Source organism: Drosophila albomicans, chromosome 2R (genome assembly GCF_009650485.2).
Source record: "Drosophila albomicans strain 15112-1751.03 chromosome 2R, ASM965048v2, whole genome shotgun sequence".
Classification (NCBI taxonomy): domain Eukaryota; kingdom Metazoa; phylum Arthropoda; class Insecta; order Diptera; family Drosophilidae; genus Drosophila; species Drosophila albomicans.
This window is the reverse complement of record NC_047631.2, coordinates 14,188,178-14,210,887: the sequence shown is the minus strand read 5'-3', so window position 1 is coordinate 14,210,887 and position 22,710 is coordinate 14,188,178. Positions and strand designations below refer to the sequence as shown.

Genomic DNA, 22,710 nt, shown 5'->3' with positions numbered 1-22,710 from the left:
TTTTCTATTGGTGATAAAACCGTGGTGAGTTATTATGATGATGATATTTCAGAAATACACAATCTTAACATACAAACATACACATGTGCCAGTCATAACCCCTTTTGAATGGGTTGACACGATATTGAGAGATAATAAAATTGCTGACCTTATCAGTAAAACAAAAAGCATATAAAAAGAATTTCTCTTCACAATTGCAACACAGTTAACTTTCAACTTGCTATACCATCACAATGGATCTTTATTATTCACCTTATTCCGCATCAACTGGTGCCCTCCTTTTAATTGGCAAGGCTCTTGGACTGGAATTCAATAAAATTGAGGTCAGCGTCGCCGCGAAGGAGCATCTAAAGCCTGAGTTTGTGAAGATAAATCCTCAGCACACTATACCTACGATCGTCGACAACGGATACGTTCTGTGGGAATCACGTGCCATTCTCACCTATCTAATTGACAAGTATGGAAGGAATGATTCCCTTTACCCCAAGGATGCTAAGAAACGTGGTGTTGTGAATCAACGACTCTACTTTGATGTGGCAACGCTTTACCCGGCTCTCGCCGATTATTATCACCCACAATTCCAAAAGCAACCTTTTGATCCTGAGCTATTCAAGAAGGTGGAAGAGGCCCTAAATTTCCTTGAAAGTTTCTTGGATGGCAAACAATACCTGGCTGGTGATTCTCTCACCGTTGCTGACATTTCCATTCTCTCCACCATTGCTTCATTCCAAAGTATTGGTCTGGACATTGGCCAATACAACAATATTGAGAAGTGGTACAAGAATGGCAGTAAGGTGGCTCCCGGATGGGATGAGATCGAAAAGAGTGCAGGCGCTTTGAAGGCTATACTCAAAGTTATACAGCAGAGTTAATTGTAATACTCGAAAAATAAAAATGTCATTGCAATTATAAAACAACTGTTTTTTTTATTTCACTTAAATGTTTACAGCTGGTCAAAGAATCACAATTACTTAAATACTAGCATCATACTATTCGGTTAATAAATTTATTATCAGTGCTTAAAAATTAAACGACTTTTAGTTCCTTTTGGGTGGTCCAACTACAAGCGGTTTAACTCAACAAAGGCGTCAATGATTGCTAGATGATTGTTAGACCTTAGAAGCATTATCTACTACCTAGAAAGTGGCTTGAGCGTTATATCGAAGGTGCATTTCTTATTTTATTTTTTTTTTTTTTCTAAATTGCTGCACTTGGCCACAGGCGCGAGGGAAATCGCTTCTTCAGTGGAGCCTGCCGCACTGTGCGGCATTACAGTCGAAATCTTGTGCGGATGTTGTGAGGTGGACTCTACTAACGCTTATGCAGCCTACTCTTTCAAATTCAATTTTCCTAATTGTAAACATCTATTGACTCTGAATTGTTAAGCTTTAACTTTTATATTTGACGACACTTTATTCTTTGTGCTTGGTCCTTAATTCACAGAAATTTATAATAAGTTCGTACTTTGAATTTGTTAAACTAAGTTCTTCAGAAAAAAACTTGGCAGATCTTGAGCTAACAAGCAAAAGTAACTTGTCTTCACTCTCTACTCGGTATCATACATGTAAATATCGAGGACAATAATCTCCTGGCTGTCGATAAATGTAACTTTATTGAATGATGAGTTCGAATATGGATTAAAGTACTTTATTGCTATGATTGATACCACATTATATTAATGCACGCAGTAAAGCTGTTCAATAAATCTTTAATTAGCTGTGATCATTCTAGAAAAAATGTTCAAAATGATAAAATTGGAATAAATGATTACGATGATGATATTTCAGAAATGCACAGGCTTCACTTAAGTACTATACATACATACATATGTGCCAGTCATAAACTCCATTCAATGGGTAGAAACGATATTGAGATAACAAACGCGCTGACCTTATCAGTAAAACAAAAAGCATATAAAAAGAATTTCTCTACACAACTGCAATAGTTAACTTTCAACTTGCTATACCATCACAATGGATCTTTATTATTCACCTTAATCCGCATCGACTGGTGCCCTCCTTTTACTTGGCAAGGCTCTTGGTCTGGAATTCAATAAAATTGAAGTCAGCGTCGCCGCCAAGGAGCATCTAAAGCCCGAGTTTGTGAAGATCAATCCTCAGCACACCATTCCTACGATCGTCGACAACGGATACGTTCTATGGGAATCACGTGCCATTCTCACCTATCTGATTGAGCAGTATGGAAAGGACGATTCTCTGTACCCCAAGGATCCTAAGAAACGGGGTGTTATAAATCAACGCCTCTACTTTGACGTGGCGGCGCTTTACCCGGCTCTTGCAGATTATTTCCATCCACAGTTCTACAAGAAGCCTCTTGATCCTGAGCTATTCAAGAAGGTGGAAGAGGTCCTAAATTTCCTTGAAAGCTTTTTGGATGGCAAAAAGTATCTGGCTGGTGATTCCCTCAGCGTTGCTGACATTTCCATTCTCTCCACCATTGCTTCATTCCAAGGTATTGGTCTGGACATTGGCAAATACAAAAATATTGCGAGGTGGTACGAGAATGGCAGCAAAGTCGCTCCAGGATGGGATGAGGTCGAGAAGAGTGCAGCTGCTTTAAAGGCTATACTAAAATCATTGCAGTAGAAATCAATCTATTGCATTACTTAAAAAATAAATAAATAAATTGCTATTGTATCTAAGATGTTTTTTTATTACGCTTGCTAAGCTAAGAATGTAGAAGAGGATCCGATTTTAAACTCTTGGGAATGTTTTTTTATAACTTTCCTTTAAATATATTTTTAACATTTTTACAGAAGCAAAACTTGAAAGTTTTCAGTTTATCAAATAATCACAGTCAATAAAATACTATTAACATACATACATACATGGTGTGAGAATGGTACATGCATCTATCCGGATTAAGGTCAAGAACCGTTAATTTTATGAATTATTTTCTTAGGGAAATGAAGTATAATTTGTATAGTATATATTGCATTCCACTTAAAAAATATTATTACACTTTAAATAAATTAATTGTACATATTAGAAATGACATGACTTTAATATGTTTGGGAGCTTGGGAGCTCCAACTAAAATCAACGATTGTTTCACAGCTTACTATTCTTGAGATTGCCCCTAGTAGTTTGACCATTAAGTTTGAAATGGTTTAAAGTTGTATCGGACGTTGTTTTCCTGTATTTGAACTTGAACATCATCAGAAGTGGTAAAATGGCAATTGTTCTGTAATTGCTGTGTTAGATACTCATAAGTTTACAAGGAGCACCTGGTCGGGACAATTTTAATTCCGACTTGTCAATAATTTGTTTTAAATAATTTGGGGAAAATTTAATCTAAACTCAAGCCAATATTTCAACAGATTCTGATGTGTTTGGAAAAAATTATTTTAGTTAGTTGCACGTAAAACATAAATTAGAAAAATTTTAGATAAGTCTATAAAAGTCGAAAAGTCGCCGAAATTTGTGCGTTTCTTTCTTTTCCTGACCCTTCTTGTTTCTGAAATTAGACCATATTTGGTAAAATAATCCGTGGAATATTTTTTGAATAGATACATATTTTTAGAGGACAAACATTATATGACCTCTAAAATGCACTTCCAAGACAAAAACCAAAGATTTCCATCAATGTTTTTAACAATTCAAGCTTTCGACTTATCGACCTATTTTAGCATTTTTTTTAAATAACTATAGCTATTAAATTAAATTTTATATTTTTATTAAAATATCAGTTAAACGAAAACCTGAGAAGTCATTTGATACCAAAAATCATAAATATAGTTAATTTATGCAATAGTTATAGAGGAAGTTAGTTTTGGGAAAGTGGTAATAAATTTTTCGATGGAGCCACTGTACATACCAAACATATTAGTATATCTGTTCGATGAATATTCCAGACCGCTGAGTATTCCAGAACCATTTGGAAAATAGCGATAATACTGTGGTAAATGATGATGATGATTCTTCAGAATCAAATAAGCTGAACATATCTGCCAGTCATAACCCCTCTACCAGGTGTCGACACAGTATTAATAGATAACAAATGTATTGACCTTATCAGTAAAACAAAAAGCATATAAAAAGAATTTCTTAATAGAAGTGCAATAGTTAACTTTCAACTTGCAATACCATTACAATGGATCTTTATTATTCACCTTATTCCGCATCGACTGGTGCCCTCCTTTTACTTGGCAAGGCTCTTGGTCTGGAATTCAATAAAATTGAGGTCAGCGTCGCCGCCAAGGAGCATCTAAAGCCCGAGTTTGTGAAGATCAATCCTCAGCACACTATACCTACGATCGTCGACAACGGATACGTTCTATGGGAATCACGTGCCATTCTCACCTATCTGATTGAGCAGTATGGAAAGGACGATTCTCTGTACCCCAAGGATCCTAAGAAACGGGGTGTTATAAATCAACGCCTCTACTTTGATGTGGCGGCGCTTTACCCGGCTCTTGCAGATTATTACCATCCACAGTTCTACAAGAAGCCTCTTGATCCTGAGCTATTCAAGAAGGTGGAAGAGGTCCTAAATTTCCTTGAAAGCTTTTTGGATGGCAAAAAGTATCTGGCTGGTGATTCCCTCAGCGTTGCTGACATATCCATCCTCTCAACTATTGCTTCATTCCAAGGTATTGGTCTAGACATTGGCAAATACAAAAATATTGCGAGGTGGTATGAGAATGGCAGCAAAGTCGCTCCCGGATGGGATGAGGTCGAGAAGAGTGCAGCTGCTTTGAAGGCTATACTGAAATCATTGCAATAAGGATCAACAGATTAATTTTACTTAAAAAATATATATATATTGTGCTTACTATTTTAAATTAACGCATTAGAAATTTCGCTTGAAAGTTATGAATTGTTTTCAATTTGGTCTTTAACTTTTTGTATATTTTTGTTTCAAATATTTTAAATGGATGAATAAATTGAATTGATAAATTTAAGATAAATGGAGTAGCTTTATGCCCACGTTGCAGAGCATTAACTTTTAAATTCAATATATATTCAATACAACTTTTGGTAAAATTATTTTATAATGAACTGCCTTGGACAAGTTATACCTTCTAAATGAGTAATCTTTATTGTTCGTAGAAATGTATTGGAAGATAAGAACCGATAGAAAAATAATTGTTAAAATAGATTTTAAATCGAATAATTTCCACATCTATTATATGGGTCACTCGATATCATTAAACATCGATACTACTTAGAATGTTGTTTGGTAATAATGTAGAACATGGTCGCCTTAATTACTGATGTTTTCGATTTGAATTTTGATTTGCTTTATCTTAACCGAAATTCTATGTTCCGACTCGACAGGTACATATAAATAGTTATATTTCTTTTCTCAAAATTCTCTCTATTGCCAAAATAATTTGCTATTGCTATTTTGCGTTATATTATATACTTCAAATTTAATTTATCTAACACTTTTATTTAATATTAATTTGCAGCAATTAATGTTGTAAAACAAATACTATTAATGATAATTTTTGAAACCAGCACAATACGATTGTTGCTATCAATAGGCATATCAATCCATGGTTAAGAGCTTTTGTATCTCTATTCATTTATCAGTTCAAGTGAGAGAATAATTTTGAATTTATTAACGAAGCAAATTTCGTAAATTCTAGCATAAATGTTCTCATAATAATTAAATTGGGTAATAATTGTGTTGAACTATTATGAAATAATATAGACTTTTATTAAATTTTAGTTAGACTTCCGAATTGTAATGATGAACTTTCACAAATCCACAATCTTATCGTGTTGCTCGTCCAAAATGCATAAACGTGGGAGAGAATAAATGACTTGGTCTTATCAGTGAAGCGAACTGTATAAAAATCGAATTGCTTTGCGGAACCGAAATAGTTATCGTTCAGCTCGTTAGCAATCACATCTCAAATTAAAATGGATCTTTATTATTCGCCTCTTGCCGGCACTAGTCGTGCAATCCTTATGATTGGTAAGGCTCTCGGCCTCGAATTCAACAAGATTGAAATCAACGTAGTCAAGGAGGAGCAATTGAAGCCAGAATTTGCTAAGATCAATCCTCAGCACAGCGTTCCCACAATTGTCGACAACGGTTTCACGCTGTGGGAATCCCGTGCCATTCTCACCTATCTGATTGAGAAGTACGGAAAAGATGATTCGCTCTATCCCAAGGATCCTCAGAAACGCGCAGTTGTGAATCAACGATTATACTTTGACCTGGGTACCTTGTATAAGGCTCTCGGAGATTATTACTATCCTCAGTTCCAAAAGAAAGCACCTGCTGATCCTGAGCTATTCAAGAAGGTGGAAGATGCCCTCGGTTTTCTGAATGCTTTCTTGGAAGGTCAAAAATATGTGGCAGGTGACTCATTCACTGTTGCTGATACTGCCATCTTGGCCACTATTTCTTCATTTACCATTGTTAATCTGGATCTCAGCAAATACACAAATGTGGTTAGCTGGTACGAGAATGCCAGTAAAGTAGCACCCGGATGGGAGGAGAACTTGAAGGGCTTGGCTGCTTTGAAGGCATTGGTTGAAACAATGAAGTAAAGCATACAAAAACCTAATTCTCATACTTCATTTACAAAAGTGATATTCGTACACTGAAACAATAAATTATTAAACTGCATGTATAAACCGATTTTTAATTTCTTTTGGCCGTTAAAATAACAGTTGGTCTGCTGATAATGTTACCGATAACAATAACGCGACACAGCAACAAGCTTGTAGCAAATAAATGCATGAGTATTTTTAGTATTTTATACTGAACTTACGTTGTTGTGGTCGCACTGCTTGCTAATGTTTTGACTTTGGTTTTTATTTTCCTTGCAGTCTGGGTTTTAAACTTTTTAATTTTTTATTCATAACTACCGAGAAGATGACCCCAAGGACCCTAAGAAAACATGCTGTTATGATATACCAACGCTTTATCTATAGAAACCTTTTGATCCTACCTAAAAATGTGGAAGAGATACTAAATTTCTTTGTTCCTTTCTCCGCTATGGACATATGCATCCTGTCCTATTTACAAGACTCTCACAGTTTATTACTAACTATTGTTTTTCAAGAATTCATTTGATTCTGAGCTATTCAAGAAGTAACTCTCAATTTCGTTGTTAGTTCCTTGGAGGCAAACAACATCTCGCTTGGAGTCCAATAAATAAATAATTTTCTTTCTATTATAAATCAACCACTTGTAGTTTTATTTGACAGTTAAGAATTATTTCGATTTAAGCTTTTCGATTAATTTAAACTATTTTTATTTGCATCGAAGAATACATTTAACCGATAAATTGATTTTAAATGGAGTAACTCTAGGCTACTGCTCACGTTATCGAGATTCAAACAATGTTTAAATTTGCGATGAATAATAATCTATTTTAGGAAATTGCATTTATTGAAATTGCAGATATGATTTTTTTTGTCATAATGCCTCGGGCAAATTATTCATCTAAATGAGTTTATTTTTATTATTCGCAAAACATTTTGGAGCGATAATCGATTGAACAAAATCGCTTAAGCTGATATATAAATTGAATGATTGTCAAGCTCCACGCGACTCTACAAAACATCGATATTACCAGAAAATGGAATTGTATAGTATTTATTGAATGCGGTCGCACTGGTTACTGATATTTTCAAATTCAATTTTGTTTTGCTTAAGCATAACGAAAATGGCCGGGTTTGGCAATGTGATTGATTCGGCAGTTAAAAATTTATTTAAAAAGTTAAATTCTCAATTGGTATCATTATTATTTTATTAAGCTTAAATATAAATTGTATATCTTAACTTAACAAAATTATATAAAATTAAATATAAAAATTATTGATTAAGAACTTTTAATTACTGTGAGACTATTAATGATAATTCTTGATACTACCAAAACTCAGCAGTTATTTATCATTTATTTTGGGGACTAGTTTTCCATTTATAAAAATCATGTAAAATATAATAATTATGCATTAAAAAAAAATTCTATCGGAAATACTTTTATATGAGAATTCTATTTGATGGTAAATGTGTTTAACTATCATGAAGCAGTTCAAACTTTTTATTCTATGTTAATCGTAGAAATACCCCCGAACTGTAACGATGAACTTTTAGAAATCCATAATCTTATCATATTGAAAATAATGCTTGCCCAAAATGCATCATCGCAATATTGGCAGATAATAAATGGCTTGGCTTATCAGTGACACAAACAGTATAAAAATCGAGTTGGTTTGCATAGTCGAAATAGTTATCGTTCAGTTCGTCAAACAATCACATTACAAAGTAAAATGGATTTTTATTATTCGCCTTTGGCCGCCACTTGCCGTTCCATCCTTATGATTGGTAAGGCTCTTGGCCTGGAATTTAACAAGATCGAAATAAACGTAGCCAAGGAAGAACATTTGAAGCCAGAATTCGCTAAGCTTAATCCTGAGCACGCCCTTCCTACGATTGTCGACAACGGATTTGTTCTGTGGGAGTCCCGTGCCATTCTTACCTATCTGATTGAGAAATACGGAAAGGATGATTCTCTCTATCCCAAGGATCCTCAGAAACGCGCTATTGTGAATCAACGTCTGTTCTTTGATATGGGTACCTTGTATAAGGCTCTCGGAGATTATTACACTCCTCAGTTGCAAAAGAAAGCTCCTGCTGATCCAGAGCTATTCAAGAAGGTGGAAGAGGCCCTCGGTTTTCTGAATGCTTTCTTGGAAGGTCAAAAATATGTAGCAGGTGACTCATTCACTGTTGCTGATACCGCCATCTTGGCCACTATTTCTTCATTTACCATTGTAAAACTGGATTTGACCAAATACGCTAATATTGTGCGATGGTACGACAATTGCTCTAAAGTAGCACCCGGTTGGGAGGAGAATGAGAAGGGTTTGGCTGCATTGAAGGGATTTATCGAAGCAATGCAGAAAAAGGCCTAATTCCCATATTTGCTTTATAAAATTGATGTGTGTACAATATAAATAAATTATTTGATTGCATAAATACATAAACCGATTTTAAATTCCAATGGACGTTAAAATAACAGTTGGTCTGCTAATAATGTTATCGATAACAGTAACGCAACACGGCGATATGTTCGTGCAAATAAATGCATAAGTATTTTTAGTATTATGTACTGAAATAATGTTGCTGTGGTCGCACTGCTTGCTGATGTTTTGATTTTGTTTTTTATTTCGCTTGGAATCGGATTTTAAAGATTTTTAATTTGTGTTAAGTGACATTAGATGCAACCATTTATTGTTATTCGCAACTATCGGGAAGATGACGAGCTCAAGTGCCAGGAGTTGGTGCGGGACTACATTATGTCATTCTCCTCAAAATCTTTCTTTGCCTTCTGCTTTCGGGAGGTGAGCTCAGCTTTCTTTTGCCATACGTGACTTATCTGACTCGGGCGTGGATGCATCTTAATAGCCTACATCTTAATTACAGATAACACTACAATTTATAGTCATCACTTGGGCAATATTCTTCATTTTTCTGGGTGTGCCGCTTCTATTCTGCGTCCTCACAATACCCGGCTGCGTATTCTTTCTCTTCACCAGCACCTACTTCTCCTTCTATGCTAAGGCAGTGGAGCTAATGAGGGTAAGTACTGATGGTGATGTAAAGTATTTGAATTATTCAATTTCCTGCCGCAGGTGAAACCATCGCAGTCGCTAGTTGCTGAGTGCTATGAACCATTCATATTTCGCTGTGCTCCCAACGAGGCGAGCTATCAGATATTCATGGATGAAGCCCCTTTTGATGAGACGTACAAGAACAAGTTTCGACGACGCATTGTGGCAACGATTAGCGTTAAGAATCACCATGCTGTCTACAATGCCGCATGGATCTATCGTTTCGCCATTGCCAAGGACTATCCGCATCAGAAGATAATGGAGCCAATGATTAATCAGATTTCAAATACGTGTACAAATGCCGGCTACGCCTCATTGGAGTGCACCATCTCCGAGTGGCAGGAGCATGAACGGGACTTCTACGACGATATGGGATTTGTGACGCGACAAATCTATCACAAGCAGATCATTGGCAGCAGCGTTACCGTGATGAAGACGCAGCTAACCTTCAGCTTACGCACAGATGACACGTTGCAAAAGCAAAACTAGTGCAAAACACTCAAGAGAGAAGCCATCAATAGAATCTCCGAATAACTGTGAAACATAGCGCAATATATATTTATATACTCGAAATGTTTGTATGTCCTCCATTAGTACATTCCAGTCACGCAAAGCAGGCAAATTTTTATACTTGACACAGCATATAAGATATTCTATATATTATAGATGTATTTATTGAAACACATTTGTAGGATATTGCTTCGTTTTGTCCTGTTTTATTATATCTTGTTTATTCTTTGACATATTCTATTTAAATAAATAAAATATATAGTAATAAATTAAAAAGTTTGCAAGTGTTTAGCGTAATGTTTTATAATGCCACACATCTAATTGTTGCTGTTGGTTTTTGAATTTGTTTTTGTAGGTACATTCATTTCTCGTTCTTTGATGCATTTTAACTGGATTAGCCGCTGTTTATAAAAAGCTTTCATGCAATTCAGGACTTGCCTTGACTGCCAAAGTTTAACTTATTGAAATTTGTATACATTGTTTTGTAATACCTCTGCAGATCGAATTTCACTCTCAATACTTTCAAACGCAAATAGTTTTCAGATTGATCTAATTATTGAAATATTAGTTCTTACTCTAGGAACAATATGATAAGTGTGACGATCTGCAAGAGTATTCAAACTTCGTTCATGCCGAAGTTGTGTTTTAGTTCTTTTTTTTTTTTGGTTTTCTTATAGAATTTAAATAGTTATCTGCGCAACTAATGCTTAAAAAAATAAACTGGATCTGCGATTGCTGCAGTCCGCACTTCAAATGTAACTATTTCCCTTTCTTTCAATTATATATTTAAAGCGTGTTTCAAAACTGGCTGTGAAATTAGCATAGTTTTATCAATTCATTAACTTTTGTATTGTTTTTGATGTTGTTGTTGCTGTTGCTGTTTTGCTTTGCTGCCATTTGTTTTATAGTTAAGAACCCTCAAATGATTAGGTAATTGTTTTTTCTTTTGTTAAATTTGGTTTCGTCGCAAATAGCCAATCTGGATCTGGTTCTATCCAGGCTGTAGCATTTAGAAGAGCTTCACACGTCGCTTCAGCTCATTACGCCTCCACTGGGGCAGCCTGTAGAATTCGGATCTGGCGCACTGCAAAATGTGCTCGAACTCGATGTCTGACAAGTGACGCTGTAACGAAAAAGATACAACTCTATAAGTATCTTACGGATTGACAAATAATGTATTTCACTTACCTCGAGGTTGCAGCGATCAACGTCTGATGGGAGACGATAGTTCGTAATTAGCAAAATGTGATAGGGATAGATTTTGGCAGGCTCGTGCACCAGCATCGAGTGCGCCATGTTGGGCAAACTGCGTCGAATGAGTCCCGCCTGCGGATAGTGATAGGACAAGGCGCCCGAGTATGTGCTCGAGGCGGGCAGATCGCCGCCCATCAGAGCACGCCTATCGCCCTCAGTAATCGAATCCACTGAAGCTGCAAGTTAGAAAAGAAATTCATTATTAACACTTTAATTTTATATACACAAAACACAAGTAGTCTTCATTATTTAGTATTTTAGTTTGGATATTTTACTAATTACATTTTTTATTTTACTTTACAAATTTTATTTACAGTTTGTTTATTTGGAATTTTTATTTTATTTTTTAGTTTAGATTGAAATTTGACTAGAATGCTAGTTATATAGACTTTAATTTATTTCGATTTTTTATTATTATTATTTTTTTAGTTTTTAATTTCAGCTTCAATACTAATCGCATTTTACCTTATTTTTTACATTTTTGCCATCTTAATTTAATTTATTTTGCTTTCGATTCTCTTTTTTTTAAGCTTGAATGTTTCAATTATTTTAATTTGGATTTTATTTTGTAATTTGATATTAGTCGCATGTCATCTTAATTTAATTAACTTCAGGTTTATAGTAAGTTTTATATTTTAATTCAATGTAGTCTATACATAGTTTTGTTGTTATTTCACTTCATTTATCGAATTGCATTTATTAATTTCTTTTTAGTTTTGATTCGTGCTTTTTTTAGTTTGATAATTGTCGATTATTTTCATTAGTTGTCCAACTTACCCTCTGATTTGCCGCAGCTCAGATCTGTGCTATGTGTTTTGTCGCCCAAACCTCCATAGGAGAAATCCTGCATAAGATGACAAAGCAAAAGAGCGATTAATTCTCCATATTAGATTGTGATGTAAACATGCCAAACCAAAACCAAAAACAAAACTAAAATTGTGCGTTGCTACGAAATGTGTGAGTGTTGAGACCGCCTTTCAGGAGGCAATAGATTGGCAACCAAACTAATCTAGAATAAAGGATTACAACAAAAACGGGATTTACGACAACAAAAGCATTCTTACAGTGGCACCATGCATCGTGACGGCGGCTGAAGTTGTGGAACTGAATGTGTGAGAGCGTGGAGCCAAGCCGTATCCAGGTTTGGGCACATGACGCAGCGCACTCACCACTGGAGTCGCCAAGGTAAGAGATGATGTATGTTATGTTATGTTATGTATGATGTATGTTAAGTGTTAATGTTGTGTTAGTTAAGTTGTATTGTATTGTATTGTAGCAACAAATACGAGAAAGTAGCATATAGCAAACACACACAGAGAATAGTCGTATAGGAAAGATACGAGTGTAGTATGTTAAGGCACAACACAATGAAGCAGCAGACCAACCAACCAGTTGAGTTATTAACAATATTATGTATTGTATTAGTTGCACCCAGGCACCAAAAGCAGTCATCATCAGTAGTAGCAGCAGCATTTGGCATATCAGCGGCAGCAGCAGTAATTACAAATTACAAAAGAGATAAATTGATCAAGAGTGAGCAAACAGATGAAAGTGAATATGATAGAAATTGAGAGAGAGAGGTACTTAATATCAAGTATACGTAATGCTATAGATTAGTGGATGGCCCCAGAATAACAGAGTTGATTATTAGCTAAACAGATAAACAAATCTCGCACCAAGAGCAACAGGCAATAACAAATTGGCCAATTCAGCACTTACGGAGCTGTAACCGTTGCGTATGTAGGGCGGCAAGGTTGTGGTTTTGAATCCATATCCGGGCTTGGGCGGCGAGCGATAGGAATGTATGGCTATAAACGTAATTGGGCTAAATATAATATACAATTTGGCAAAAAACGGAAAAAGGAAACAAAAACAAAACTCTCTGCACAGCTTATAGTATGAGATAACTCTAAGCTAACTCTAAGACTCGCTCGCTAACAGTTCAATGTGTTTACCATTGTAGCTGGGCGCATTGCCCAGAGATTTGCCCAGGGAGCCGCGATAACTGGTCGAGCGATCGAACATCTCGTCCTCATAGAATGGCTTCTGGTGATCCAGATTGCGTGAAGGCGATGCGCCAATTGGCGATTCATATCTGCAAGGGAATGAAAGAATATTAGTTTAGTATATATAGAAAAAGTGAACTTCTAATATAAAAGTGAACTACATATATATAATATTAGTATTATAGTAATATTTGAATTAAATATGGTCTAAAGAAGATCTTTGAAGATCTTTTTTGTAAACTTTCGAGTATTCTTATTAAATATGTATTTATTTTAAGTTTATATACTTAAGTGCACATTAAGTCGTTTTAAAATATTCATTTTTAAAAATTAAGAAAATGTCTTTTTGAATTTACGTCTAAAAAAGTTAAGAAGCAATACTACTCATATCATTTTTAATTATTATTGTCGCATAAAAGCAATGCTTCATTAATTTAATTTCGGAATTTGTATGCTCGCTTGACCTAATCAAACTTGCTAATAAAAATGTAAAAAACAATACTACGCATCTCATCCTTTAACTACACTATTACTACATGAAATGAGAGCAATCAATTCTGCAGTTAATATTGTTGTCACAATTAAATTAATTAATAAATTTAATTGCTGATTTAGGAATTTATGTGCTCGCTTAACCTATTCAAACTTGCTATTCCTTATTTCAGTTTTATCTTTTTTTCATTTTTTCATTTTTACTCCAATTTAATTGCTGATTTAAGTCTGTAGCTTACCTCAACTTGTAGATGGGCTCCTTGGAGGCTGAGGGCGTGCGTGAAGCATTGCGTGGATCTAAATTGTTTTGCTTCCATTTCCTGTACTTGGCATGCTCTTTCAGATCCTTGGCAATCACAGAGCCAATGCCCGAGTTGAGTTTCTCCAGCTGTTCAGCCTCGCGTTGCAGGCGCCTATTACAAAGATACAATTAGTCAAGTAACTTTTTTATGAGTGTACTTCATTAGCTCACGTTTGCTCCTCGCCATTCTTGGCCTTGCCATTGGTTTGTTTGCCGTTCTCGCCATCCTCGTTCTCCACATCATCGTCGTCATCCGAAACAGGGACTCCCTTGTACGTATCGCTGTAGCGTCGTCGGCGCTCGGGATCCGTGTAGGGATAAGGAGGTGCTGGGAAATCATCTCGCTCGATTTTGGGCTGTTCGCCTGGTGGCGGCTTCTTGGCGGCCGGATAATGCGACAGCTCAATGGGCTCCTCGTTGTTCATGCCCGGACTCTTGGGTCGCGGCGTCTCCGATCGGATGGCATCCACCAACACCTTCATGGCGCTGCGCGTGCGCGAATGTGGACGCGATGGGGGACGACTTCCGGCAACGGAGCCGGCATTGCTAGCGGTCGTGGCATAGGAGGCGGGCCTATGGAAATGCGGTGACAGCGGTGTCTTGTCATATGGATCGATCGGCTTGCGCAGATAATGCGGCGCATCTGTCAGATAGCTGTAGGTATAGATGCGCGATATATCCTCGCCAATGGGTCGTCCATATTCGCGCAGTATCAGCCCCGGGCTGACGGTGCGATAATGCTAGAAGGGATTAGGAAGTTGAATTAGTTGAAATGTTTTAGGGTGAAAGTTAGTCGCGGTGTTTAGCATGCAGTGCATGGGGAATTAATCAAGCCAAAGTCTCGAAATCATAATCATCGTAATGCTAATCGGAAATCATAAAAATTAAAGCGAAAACAAACCTTGCGGCTACTGGAATAAAGTGAACCATTAAAACTCGGTGTTCTGGAGCGGATGTACTGAAAAAACGAACGAAAAATCGAAAGAAAGAAAGAAAGAAAAAAAACGCAAGCGCAAAAAGAAAACGAGGTTAAACAAACGTAAAATGCATAAAACAAAATCGAAATGAAAATCATAAAAATCATAAAGGTGCAACACTAGGTCACTCGTTTGCGTGTGTGTGTTGAAAGGTGTGTGCGTGTGTGTGAGTCGAGCATTCTCTTGAGTCGCAGGGAGAGCGGAGCATTCCTCTCCCTCTCCCCTCTTACATACCATTTCGCTGAGCGCACTCGAACTCATGCGATCACATTCGGTGTCTGTGAAGTTGCCATTCGAGGCGCCACCCGTGACCGATGTGGTTGTGCCTGGCCTGCCACCAGCTCCGCCTCCGCCATTGAGTATGATGCCCGACTCGGAGGGACCGGGACCGCAGCGGGGATGCCAAATGGCGCTGCCCTGCAGGTACATTTCCTCGCCATCGCCGAATGGATCGCCGCACTTGGTGCAGCGAGCGCACGTTGGATGGAAGTGATGATTATCGCCGGCCTGCAGCACCTTGCCGCTGATGAAGCGATTGCAGTAGGCGCACTTAACGCCAAAGCTCTTCTGGTAGCACTTCTCGCAATACGGCACTGCATCCTTGCCCATGTACTCGCCATTCAGCACCGCATTGCACGCCTTGCAACGGAAGCACCACACATGCCACTGCCGATCCAATGCGACCAGCGCCTGGCCCTCCTTCAGCAGCTCCCCGCAGCCGGCGCAATCATTCGGATCGTAGTCCTCCTTGAGGTGCGCCTTATGCGACAGCACGCCGCTCGTCACCTGCTGATGCGCTGTCGCCCGTGTGGGACTCTCGGCCGGCGGAGCGGGTGACGTCACAGCCGCTTGACGGGCTGGCGAAGCGGCGGCGCTGCCCGTGGCTGGGGCGCCACCGGAGACGCAATTCTCGCAGAGCACCTCTTTGCCGGTGTTGGTCACTTTGCTGCCGGACTTGAAGGGCTGCGAGCACTTGGAGCACGTGAAGCACTTCTGATGGTACGTTTTGCCCATGGTGCTGACCACCTCGCCCTCCACATACTGCTGGCAGGTGGCGCACTTGGTGCCATACAGTCGCTGATAATCGGGTATGCAATAGTAGGCGCCATCCTTTGTAAAGAAGCCGCCGGTGGCCAAGGACTTCTTGCACTGACAGCACTGGAAGCACGCCTTGTGGAAATGATTGTCAGCCACGCGCAGCACTTCGCCGGAGCATTTTTTCGTGCATTTCGCACAGTAGATCTTTTGTTTACCTACAAAATAAAATGGAAACGGAACATTAGTTGAGTTTACGCTCGCGTTTTTCAGTCAATTAACTTAAATATTACGTATACGCATGCGAATGCGAATGCGAATACGTATGTAGAATATCAGTTTACGTGTTGTATTCGCTGATGTCATATGCATGTGATGCGATAATAACGGCCCCCTTCAGCCTTGTGCCGCTTTGCCAGAGCACAGCTCAAAGCCCCAGTTCAATACGAAATATGTATTTATGTATTTTTATGTATGTTTGTGCGTTTGTGCGTTTGTGCGTTTACCACACGCTCGCGACTCGTTTTGTATTCAGATTTCTCAGAGTTCTATGTGGGTGTTGTTGTTGTGGCTTGTATCTTATGTGACAGTCAATCAGTCAATTTGGAGTTTGTGTTCATGTATTTTGTGTGTCTTCGAATGTCGAATGTCGAATGTCGAGGCATACTCAGACTTTTGTGTGGGGTGAGTCATGCGCGTGGCAAGCAATTAATCTTATCATTGATAAGGCCAAGGGCGACACACACACTGAAATAGTCTTGACAGATACGCCCTACACACATTCGCACACCACCTCAAGTGGCCCCAACACTTTTGTATCTCTTCTGTGTTATGTACACAAGTGTGAACAGCGCACTCTCAACAAGTACAACTCAAAGTATTCTCTCTATCTTTCTCTCTCTCTCTCTATCTGACTTAGGGCACAGGTGAACAAGTTTCTCAGCAGCTGTCGGCTATATAAATATCGTTATATAGCAGATACTATATGGAGAGTCAACAGCAGATAGTTAAGAATGCAAAGATATAGATGCAAGTATAAGGAAATCTATCTACAGCACTATCTATATTGTTATACAATGCAAAAGCAAAGAACGTAATGATATCAGATAAAGATCGTAAGTTAAAGAAATATATAGTATTTAAAGTTTAAAAACTTAGGATGGGAATTTACTAAAATAAAATAAATGAGATATGAAAATAAAGCGATCTCCCTTTATATCAAAAATTTGAATTTTAAAAGAAGAAAATATAATGAATTAATTTCATATTGAAGATCGGAAAATCTTAATATAATATAAATATTTATATAAAATATCTGAATTAATATATTAAGAAATATTAAGAACATGAAAAAGAAAAATGAAATTCCTTTCATAATGAGGATCGAAGCATTTTAATATATTTAAAAAAATATATATCAAACTAAAAGCTTTAAACTTTTAAAAAATTAATATATCATATTCCTTTAAACATATTACATATGTATGTTTATAAATATACTTCACAGAAGTTAAAAGCGCGCAGATATGATAAACGCAAATATTTGCAAATTTTAGGACAGATTAAGATTGGTAAACCAAGCGTATGATCGATAAGCGATAAGCAAGGGTTTAACCGATAAAGCACACCATAAGTTATCTGTCCGAGGAATGAGCAAACGGATTGTTTAAAGTTTATTAACCGAGCAACAGGCAATTCAATCAACTTGAACATCATTAAACAACTTTGCAACGCTTTCACGTTGCCCAAAGCGAATGCTGATAAATAATCTAGCAACTCCCTTGCCTATAAATATTATTGTTTATAACAAATTACAGCTTTAAATTTACTATAATATAGCTGCGGCAGTCGTGTAATGAAGGCGGCATTATAAAATCAAACAAAACGAAATGCCGGCCATGACGACGAATCTGTTGATCGCTTCAAAGCCCCAAACCCCAAGTCGATTGTTTCTATAGATAAAAGCAGAACGACAAAAAAAAGCAAAACGAACAAACCGAACAACAAAACAACAAAACAACGGCAACAATTCCCCCTGTCGCTTTCATGTGAAAATTACAAAAATACTCAACGAATATTTTTCATGGAAATAACAATATGCCGAGACCTTTTGGATATGCTTATTATGAACACTGTTTTTATTTTATATATATATACATTTATTTTTTTATTGTTTTGCTCTTTACTTGTTTTCATTTTTAGCCTTTTTTCGGTGTGTTGCTTGTTTTACGTGTCTTTTGTTTTGTACGCGGCCATTCTCTTTTGTGTGGCTGCTTCGTCGCTTTGCGGGTTTTACGTTTTGGGTTCCAAAATAGAATTTATTGATAAGCTAAAGCCCCACAATAGACGAGAAACAACTACAAAACCGTTAACTAGTCGCATTATAATGGTGACGTACGTCTAATGAATGAGACCCGCACAATCACACACACACACACACACACATGCAACGGCGCGACAATCTTACACATATAGATATTACGTATACGTACGAGTATACACATACGTGTTTCGTTTTCAATTAATTTTATTTATGCTGCTGCCTTCTTTTTTTTTTTGCTGTTTGCTGTTTTGTTTATTATGCAATCACAGACAGTTTTTTCCAGCGTCTCTCGCATATTGATTTTGGCATTTTGTTTATTGACTTTTCAACAGTTTTCCCCCATTTAGCAGTGCCGCGTTAATTACATTTGCCGCAAACTCTAAACAGATCCAGATGAGCATGTAAAGATGGCGAAAATTAAATTTTCATGCCAGTTCCTCATATATGTATATGTTGTATTTAGTATAGCTTTCATCATGGCACGACTTTGAGTACGATTGCGAGTCTCGAAGTACGAAGTAGACATAATAAAAGTTAGAGCGCTCAGTTTGTTTCTTTTTTTTATTGTAATTACGGCAGCGATTTTAGTGCCCCCTGTCCGAATGATGTCATCCTCATCGTCATCGACGTCGACGTCGTCGACAGCCAAGCAAACCAACCACGAAGCGTGAATAGAGTTGAAGTTGTGAGCGCACAAAACTGGTTATAACTACAGCCAAAATAAAAAAAAAAAACATTCGAATTTTTATTTGAATTTGCATTTCAATTCGAAATTCGAAGCTGAATCTGAATCTGAGCAGCAAACAAGCGCAAACAAAAAAGAGACACAAACCAACGGGGGGGCAAGTCCAAGGTTAAATTGCGAGTGTGTTTTGTGTCTCTGCTCGCTGTTGATAGTTGTTCTCTCACCAAAGGTCAACTGCAGGCCACACACAAATACACACACACACATTTGTGTGTGTTTAATTAATTTCGACCGCGCCCCAAAAAATATTTCGCATTCCTAACCTCAACAGTGAAATGGAAAGAAACTGTGTGACGACCCTGAAGAGGCCAATGCCAAACAGACACAACAAAACTGAGCAGCCAGATAGAAAGCATTTCCCGTACATTATGTGCATGCCACACAATTCTAAGCGGAAAGTGCGTCAAATCCCTCAACAGTCTGACTGCGGCAGGATAATGTCGAGGACAATGCAGGTCAAGGTGCAACACATCCACATCAACACACACAACACTCAACACACAGCAAACTCAAAACAGATGATGACGCTCGGTGGCAGTGGCATTGCCATATTTTCCGAGCATTTTCCGATGAATTTCGGCGAAACGAAAAATAATAAAAACACCTCGCATTCGTTTTAGCATTCGCATTCGCATTCACATTCAAAGTTCTTTGGCCACTCCCACACACTCACAGAATTTCGGGCCATGGAAATGGCGGTGTTTATTTATGGGAAAAAAGCAATAACATAATCAAACATAGTTCGATTACTCATTCAAATGCGAATTGCGAGGCAAGTGTTTCTCGACTTTTTATGTGGCTGCGTTACCTGGCGTATACGCAACTTTTTCAATCTAAAGAGTTTCAAATAAATGCCTGCATAAATTATGTTTGATTTATGGCTTAGCACTTTGCAGCACTTGTAGTCGAGCATGCTCTGCCTTTTATGTGTTGTTGATGCCACAGCCCAAGTTGAAAGTGCTTCCTGTATGCTTATTAGACGAAAAGTGAAAAGCGCAGCGCAGCCAACGAAAATTACGTGAGTAGATGTTGTTGTTGATGATGATGATCACGATGATGACGCTGCGTCTACAAAAATAGCATTCAATTAGTCGAACGTCGGACGTCAAGTCGTCTTCGCAGTATGTGTGTGTGTGTGGAGGAAGAAGAAGAGGAGACCATCGCCACTTTCTATGCAAGTGCTCTGACCTATATAACCCCAGCATAAAGGGGGGAGCAAGAGGGGTTTGAACAAAATGGGATGCAGGCAGGCAGGCAAAGCGAATGCACACGATGTGAACAAATCAACGATCAAATAAATGAGAAAAATGCCCCCAAAGTGGGATGTGCGGAGGAGTGGGAGGGGGCAACTCGTTTGCCCCTTTCGTTTTCATTTGTGAAAAAGGCAACTACTAAATAAAAAACCACAAGCAAAACCAAAAGCGAAGCCGAAGCTGAAGCTGAAGCCAAAGCTGCAGCCCAATGGAAGTCAATGTGCTTGTCATGAATTCATGTTGAGCATTTGTTTTGTTGTTGTGCTGTTTTTTATGGCTATTGTTAAGCCTTTTGCGTAGAGATCGCTGGTCGTTGACTGCTGCACATCTCCCTCTCTCTCTCTCTCTCACTCTCTCGCTCTGCAGTATTTGGGGGTAGCCCAAGTCAATTAGGCATTTTGAGCAGGCACACAACTACAAGTGTTTGCTGTCTCGCTGCCGCTACCTCTGCCGCAGTCGACGTCGCTGCCCAAAAGGCAAAGCATATGAACTTAATTAGGGACAGCGAACAGAGAAGGAGAAGTAGCTATAGAACGAACAATTAATCATTGACAATGGGCTCTAACAGTATGAAAGAATATATGGCTATGGAATTACGTTACATGTAAGCGACTAGAGTTACAATAGCCAACATCGGTTCCCACAAGCTGCCAAAGCAAACGGTAAATTTACAGGTATTACTTGTGACGACGACGACGCCCTAACGGCAACGTGTGTAATTGCAGTCGCCCGACTCAATGACTGATTGACTGCCTGACTGCATGCTATGCACTTTGTAGGTTTATTCGGTCAGGTATTCTCAGATTCTCTGATATCAACTCAATTTGGGGCGCTGTCGGGCAGTCGGCAAAAGCAAAATCAAAATCAAAAGCAACACTGAAAAACTTGTTCTTACAACAACACTGACGTCATCGCAGCTGAGAACATAAAATGGGGAGTGGACGAGACCACCAATCATATGTGTATGTGTGTGCGTGTCTGTGTATTGTTGTCTCGGCGTGCGAGCGTGTGTATGTGTGTGCGGTTTCAGAGTTGCCCTCTCAGATGACGATGGGCTCCACCAGCTGGCCAATATTGATTAACAAATGCAACAACGCAAACGACAAGCGACAACGCAACTTTACTGCCTTTTCGCCTTATGCCGTGCCATAATACGCTACTAATGCGATAATACCATCAAGTAAACTAAGTATATATGTACACACAAATACACACACACGCACGTTTGTGAGTAAAAACACGGGAATGTACAACAACACAACAGCACAGGAGTGTCCAAAAGGGAGAGCGAGCAAGAGCGAGAGCGCGTGCTATGCAGAGAGAGGCGAAGCCAGGCCACCCTCTTTCACTGGCGCTCATCTTTGCCTTTGCGCAATTTTGTTCGCTCACATATGCACATACACAACTAAACAGTAGTCTACGTGAGCACGCGTGTATGTGTGTAGCTAGATAATCGTATTCACTGTCGGCATACAACTACAAACAAACTTACCCATAGCGAGGAGATACTGCTATGCTCTTCACACTTGCGCCAGCAAAATGGGGGAGGGAAACACACACGGATAGAAAGCACAACAACTACAGGCGCACAGGTCACCACTACTTCTGCCTTCCCCTTCACTTCACTTCACAGCACAGCACTACACAACACTACACTTCACTAACAATTTTTCTTCTGCTTAGATTTTGATTTTCTATTTGTATCTTTCTCATATGCATTCGCAATTCACGTGTAGTATTTTTATGAGGAATTTGTAGGTGGCTTGCGCTTTAGAACCGAATTGTGTGTGAATGTGTGTATATCTGTGTGTTTGTCGCGAGCTCGATGAGTATTCGGCTTTTTTGCATTCACCAGAATGCTTATTTATTTGTCTCCAAATTTACCGATCAAATCACAGTGAAATTTATGGGGTTTTTCTTCTTTTTCTTTTTATAATATAAACTTCTTGCTTCGGCTGCTTAGCAAATTCATGTATATATTCCAATTTTAAGCTATCAAAAAAAACCCCGCGCACCAACAAACGGCACCGACAAGCGACGACGACGGCAGCAACAAAACGACTAAATATCCATCTGAAATGAACCGCAATGTGAGAGAGCAAGTATCTCAGATACAAATAGGGATGAGCACTCAACACTATCGATTACCGAAAACGTCTATCGATATCACAGTGCACTACAAAGGCGGGTATTATGAACCTGAACTGTTTCTT

The 22,710-nt window shown here is 38.3% G+C and overlaps 6 protein-coding genes and 1 pseudogene across 11 annotated transcripts; 6 read left to right on the top strand and 1 right to left on the bottom strand.

Moving 5' to 3' along the window:
• Positions 1–215: 215 nt before the first annotated feature.
• LOC117574732 (glutathione S-transferase 1-1-like) lies at positions 216–947 on the top strand. The gene has a single exon (XM_034258662.2). It carries the CDS (start codon positions 234–236, stop codon positions 870–872), a length of 639 nt encoding a protein of 212 aa, XP_034114553.2. The 5' UTR covers positions 216–233; the 3' UTR covers positions 873–947.
• A 1,026-nt stretch (positions 948–1,973) lies between these two features.
• LOC117576185 (glutathione S-transferase 1-1-like) lies at positions 1,974–2,655 on the top strand (annotated as a pseudogene).
• Positions 2,656–4,112: 1,457 nt separating this feature from the next.
• Positions 4,113–4,775, top strand: LOC117576186 (glutathione S-transferase 1-1-like). Its single transcript, XM_034260776.2, has one exon. The coding sequence runs from the start codon at positions 4,113–4,115 to the stop codon at positions 4,743–4,745; it is 633 nt and encodes a 210-aa protein (XP_034116667.1). The 3' UTR covers positions 4,746–4,775.
• Positions 4,776–5,834: 1,059 nt separating this feature from the next.
• On the top strand, positions 5,835–6,601 carry LOC117576045 (glutathione S-transferase D2-like). The gene has a single exon (XM_034260571.2). The coding sequence runs from the start codon at positions 5,891–5,893 to the stop codon at positions 6,524–6,526; it is 636 nt and encodes a 211-aa protein (XP_034116462.1). The 5' UTR covers positions 5,835–5,890; the 3' UTR covers positions 6,527–6,601.
• A 1,656-nt stretch (positions 6,602–8,257) lies between these two features.
• LOC117576044 (glutathione S-transferase D1-like) lies at positions 8,258–8,902 on the top strand. Its single transcript, XM_034260570.2, has one exon. The coding sequence runs from the start codon at positions 8,258–8,260 to the stop codon at positions 8,900–8,902; it is 645 nt and encodes a 214-aa protein (XP_034116461.1).
• Positions 8,903–9,119: 217 nt separating this feature from the next.
• On the top strand, positions 9,120–10,344 carry LOC117573833 (uncharacterized). The gene is made up of 3 exons (XM_034257265.2): positions 9,120–9,331; positions 9,414–9,569; positions 9,623–10,344. The coding sequence occupies exons 1-3, from the start codon at positions 9,209–9,211 to the stop codon at positions 10,088–10,090; spliced, it is 747 nt and encodes a 248-aa protein (XP_034113156.1). The 5' UTR covers positions 9,120–9,208; the 3' UTR covers positions 10,091–10,344.
• A 410-nt stretch (positions 10,345–10,754) lies between these two features.
• On the bottom strand, positions 10,755–22,536 carry LOC117573832 (actin-binding LIM protein 3). Of its 6 annotated transcripts, none has more exons than XM_034257264.2 (10): positions 21,990–22,536; positions 15,376–16,394; positions 15,066–15,122; positions 14,336–14,904; positions 14,103–14,276; positions 13,321–13,460; positions 12,430–12,536; positions 12,143–12,209; positions 11,300–11,541; positions 10,755–11,234 (listed from the first exon to the last, which is right to left on the bottom strand). In XM_034257264.2, the coding sequence occupies exons 1-10, from the start codon at positions 21,991–21,993 to the stop codon at positions 11,121–11,123; spliced, it is 2,493 nt and encodes an 830-aa protein (XP_034113155.2). In that variant the 5' UTR covers positions 21,994–22,536; the 3' UTR covers positions 10,755–11,120. The 6 variants fall into 6 exon arrangements, with proteins under 6 accessions (XP_034113155.2, XP_051864117.1, XP_051864118.1 ...); XM_052008157.1 differs by lacking the exon at positions 21,990–22,536 and adding an exon at positions 16,521–16,784; XM_052008158.1 differs by lacking the exons at positions 12,430–12,536; positions 21,990–22,536 and adding exons at positions 13,085–13,173; positions 16,521–16,781.
• Positions 22,537–22,710: the final 174 nt, after the last annotated feature.